The sequence below is a fragment of the Helobdella robusta genome (assembly GCF_000326865.2).
Source record: "Helobdella robusta unplaced genomic scaffold HELROscaffold_11, whole genome shotgun sequence".
NCBI lineage: Eukaryota > Metazoa > Annelida > Clitellata > Rhynchobdellida > Glossiphoniidae > Helobdella > Helobdella robusta.
In genome coordinates, this window is record NW_008703617.1 from 1,571,231 (window position 1) to 1,576,230 (window position 5,000).

The 5,000-nt window shown below is 34.8% G+C and overlaps 1 protein-coding gene across 1 annotated transcript in view; it reads left to right on the forward strand.

The window, feature by feature from the left end:
• Positions 1–3,209: 3,209 nt before the first annotated feature.
• HELRODRAFT_135898 (hypothetical protein) overlaps positions 3,210–5,000 on the forward strand; it is a gene marked incomplete at both ends in the record, with an annotated part of 2,197 nt that continues 406 nt past the window's right edge. Inside the window, 5 exons of the mRNA XM_009012744.1 lie at positions 3,210–3,297; positions 3,400–3,460; positions 3,584–3,644; positions 4,300–4,391; positions 4,697–4,832. Of these exons, the coding sequence (XP_009010992.1) occupies positions 3,210–3,297; positions 3,400–3,460; positions 3,584–3,644; positions 4,300–4,391; positions 4,697–4,832 (438 nt within the window). The remainder of the gene's footprint in view (positions 3,298–3,399; positions 3,461–3,583; positions 3,645–4,299; positions 4,392–4,696; positions 4,833–5,000) is intronic.

Sequence of the window (5,000 nt, forward strand, 5' to 3'; positions counted from 1 at the left end):
GAAAGACAATGCTATATTATTATTTTAAGAAATGAAAAAACGAATAGTGAAAAAAAACCGTTTCTACTCTTTTCAAACCGCCGAACCGTAAGAGATATTTTTCTACCATCTATTATTTAAAACCATCCGTAATCCAATTCGTCACGTCGTAACGGTCGGCTGCAGAAAGGTTGTCCGTTTGATTGTGACGTCATAAGTCACGTGGGTGGAAGATTTTAATAGTTAACAAAGCAAATTGTAAACAAAACAAAGCTAAAATATGCAAAAAAGACGAGTAGAATAGTAATAGGTGGTATTAAATTGTTTAGCGGGCGAATGTTTGGAGAAGAATATATATTTTTTTTAAATTTTTTTCAAATAAGACCACTTTGAAATTTCTTATTTTAAAATCTATAATTAAATTAAAATAACTTAAAATAAATATATTATAAAATTATTTTAAATTAATCTAAGAAGAATAAATTAAAACTATTTCTCCAGAGAAGAGCACTTGAAATATTTAAAAAAGCGAAAGAAAAAAAGGCAACAGGTATGAGTGGACAAAAAAAAGATTTTGGGTCTTGCTACTGATCGTTCCAGAAGATGTTTGAAGGATGAGGAACTACTACTACTACTACTACTACTACTACTACTACTACTACTACTACTACTACTACTACTACTACTATTACTACTACTACTACTACTACTATTACTACTACTACTACTACTACTACTACTACTACTACTACTACTACTACTACTACTACTACTACTACTACTACTAGTACTACTACTACTGCTGCTGCTGCTGCTGCTGCTACTACAGCTGCTACTAATGATTATGATGATGATGAAAACAATAATAGTAATTTTTAAATTGTCAAGAAAAACAATCAAAAAATGTTAAAAGATTTCAATTTTTTACTGGTCCCGCTAAAAACCGGTTAACAGCACTGCTAGTCTATAAATCATGTGCTAGTAGCTGTAAGTTATGTATGCGTAGGTATGGGTGTATGTATTAGTATGTATGTGTGTTTGTATATGTGTTTGTATGTGTGTTTGTATGTGTGTATGTATGTATGTATGTGTGTTTGTATGTATGTTTGTATGTATGCTTCTTGTTTATTAGAGGGAGAGTCACTTGGGATAATGTTCTTTTGTTTACCTTTGCCAAATGTGTCCTTTCTGTGGCCAAATTAATAGGAGTGATAAACGATTGATGCGGATGACGATGAAGATGATGAGGATGATGATGATGATGAAGAAGAAGAAGTGATGATAAATTATATAATCGTATATGTTGCATGTGTGGTACGTGGATTCGCGCGTATTTTTTGGCGTACATGCTGTGCACCTTTGCTGGTTTAAAAAATATAATTCACTATAATTTATCATAATTTACTATAATTCACCATAATTTGCCATGATTATGCGATTTTAATTTTTAATTATACTAAGAAGAATGTTCAACGAGGTACGATGGAGTCTTATGTTGGCCGGCTACAGAGGCTGGAGTTACAAGATCAATCAAATGTCCACAACATATCAACAACTTCAATATTTTAGGTATGTATGTATGTATGTTTGTTTGTTTGTTTGTTTGTTTGTATGTATGTATGTATAGTATGTATGATTGAATGTGTGTGTGTGTATGCATATGTGTGTATGTATGTATATGTGTATGTTTGTATATGTGTATGTATTTATACCATAGGATATGCGTACAAAAAATGTGAATTGAATGGTACCTGGCACCGTAAAAATGGCTCACCATGGACGGATTATTCAGACTGTTTGAACGACACAAATGATCAAAAATTCGTTAAGGTACGTCCTGTATTTTTTAAAAATTAGAGTCTGGATGAATGAATGAATGAATGAATGAATGAATGAATGAATGAATGAATGAATGAATGAATGAATGAATGAATGAATGAATGAATGAATGAATGAATAGATTGAATTGAAAGATGGATGGATAGATGGATGGACCGATGAACAAACAGATGAATGAATGAATAAATTGATGGATTGATGAATTTTCGATAATTCCAATTTTCTTCCATCTTATGAATCCAATGTTCTCAGTTATTATACCAATCGTTAACACCAACATCGCTGTGTGTGGCGAGATTGTAGTTTAACAGTTAAAGCGCCTGCTTATGATGCTGCTCTGACCGGCTTCAAAAGCAAGGATATTCTCGTAGATTCATTCATTCATGCATTCATTCATGCATATTTACTACATGAGCTTCATTCGTGTTGTCAATCTTTATACCTCTAACAATTAATTATGAAAAGATAATTAACATCGTCATCCAATTAACCATAATTAATTAACTAATTAATTAATCTAATTAGCTATAATTACACATCGCAGAATCAATTGCCACTGATTGCGAAAATCTCTCTCACTGGTTTCTCCATATCTCTCCTATTCCTCGTCATCGCCATCGTCATCATGTTATCATTCAAGTGAGTGAGTGAGTGAGTGAGCGAGCGAGCGAGTGATGGGTGAGTGAATGAGTGATGAGTGAGTGAACAACATCAGAACCGGCATGAACATCAACATCATCATCGCCAACATCATACTCATCATCATCGTCATCGTCATCAACCTCATCATTATCAAGACGTCTCAGATGTTCTAGAAACACGCTGCATCTGAACCTCTTCTTATCATTCATAATGCGATGCATTGCTTTCATCGTACAGTGGTATATCAGGGGGTATGCGCTGTTCATGAATGATACGGTGAGTGAATGAATGAATGAATGAATGAATGAATGATGAATGAATGAATGAATAAATGAATGAAGGAATGAAGGAACAAACGAACGTACGAACGAACGAATGAATGAATGAATGAATGAATGAATGAATAAATGAATGAATGAATAAATGAATGAATGAATGAATGAATGAATGAATGAATGAATGAATGAATGAATGAATGAATGAACCAATCCATGAAGGAATAATTTTTATATCCTATTCAGTATTTTTGGTGCCGATTTTTGATGGTGGTTGTCAATTTTACGTCATCGTCAAATATGTCGTGGATCTTTGTGGAAGGTTCGTCATCACCGTCATCATCGTCATCATCATCATCATCATCTTCTTCTTCTTCTTCTTCATCATCATCATCACCGTCATTACCATCATCATCATCATCATCTTCTTCTTCTTCTTCTTCTTCTTCTTCTTCATCATCATCATTATACTCACTCTCAGGTTTGTACTTGCATACGTTGTTATTCGTGAACGTCTTCTCAGAGTCGAGGCACGTCAAATGGTTCATCATCTTTGGATGGAGTGAGTTAGCATAACAACAACAACAACAACAACAATAATAATAATAATAATAATAATAATAATGATGATGATGATGATGATGATGACGTAATTTATTTCAAGCTTTCCCCTTGTTGATTGTCGTTCCTTGGATGCTGTCTATGATGGCTGATACGAATATCAAGTTAATTTTTCCTCTTTCGTCATCATCATCATCATCATTCTCATCATCAGCATCATCATCATCATCATCATCACTACCATCATCATCGTCATAATTATCGTCATCATTGTTTTTCAAACTCAGATGCTGGTTTTATAACGACAACTATTGGATCATCAAAATACCTTGGCTTGTGACCGTGCTGGTTAGTTAAACAGAAACAGACAAACTCACACACGCACACACACACACACACACACACGTACACACACACACACACACGTACACACACAAACGTACACGTACAAACGTACACACGCACACATTGTTGTTGTCATTTAATGAAACTCAGTGATATGAAATCCCTTTAAATCAACACAAAACAAACAAGAGCTACCAAACATTACCATAATAATAATAATAATAATAATAATAATAATAATAATAGTATTAGTAATAATAATAATAACAGATTTAGCATTGGTAAGGGTTCTTTGCTGAAAATAAATTTATCCGCACGTTTAAAACCATGCAGGCTCTTTAATTTTGACAAAATAAATTTCAGACAAATTATTATTATTATATTATGACTATTATATTATTATTATATTATATTATTATTATAATTTCGTGATTAATATTTATGGGTGTCGTATTTCCAATGTGAAGGGGTGTTCAAACGCTATCTCATACGAAAAAAAATAATTTCCCATGGTTATGCCTGATAATGAAATCTTTATTCACTCACTCACTCACTCACTCACTCACTCACTCACTCACTCACTCACTCACTCACTCACTCACTCACTCACTCACTCACTCACTCACTCACTCACTCACTCACTCACTCATTCATCTAGTTGAACTTTTTCTTCTTCGTCAAAATCCTTCGTTTTCTGTCCAGTAAACTTCAGACCAGTAACTTGATGGAAGCTCGAAAATACAGGCGAGTGTGAGTTATGGTGTTGATGTCATTAATAACTAATAACGATAATGATGATGATGATGATGATGTTGTTGTTGATGATGATGATGTTGTTGTTGTTGATAATGAAGATGATGTTGTTGTTGATGATGATAATGATGTTGTTGATGATGATGATAATGATGTTGTTGATGTTGCTGTTGCTGCTGCTGATGATGATGATGTTGGTGATGACACTGGTGATGATGACGCCAACGACGATGATGAAGCGGCAACTACAACGACCACAACGACCACAACCACAACGACCACAACGACCACAAAAGCAGGAGACTGACCAGGTCAACTCTCGTCCTAATCCCACTCTTTGGCATCCCGTATTTGATGTTTGCCTGGATCCCAGATGGGAAGAACGTCTCGCTGGATGTGGCGGCACTGTACTACGACATGGCGTTTACGTCATTCAACGTTAGTGCTGGCTGTTGTACCTTAGGGCAATTTCAAATGTACGCATTTTTTAAATGCAGCTTGGACAAATGTACACACGCACACACACGCACGCACGCACACACGCACGCACAGGATACACACACATACACACACACATGCACAGACATACATACACACACACGTTTG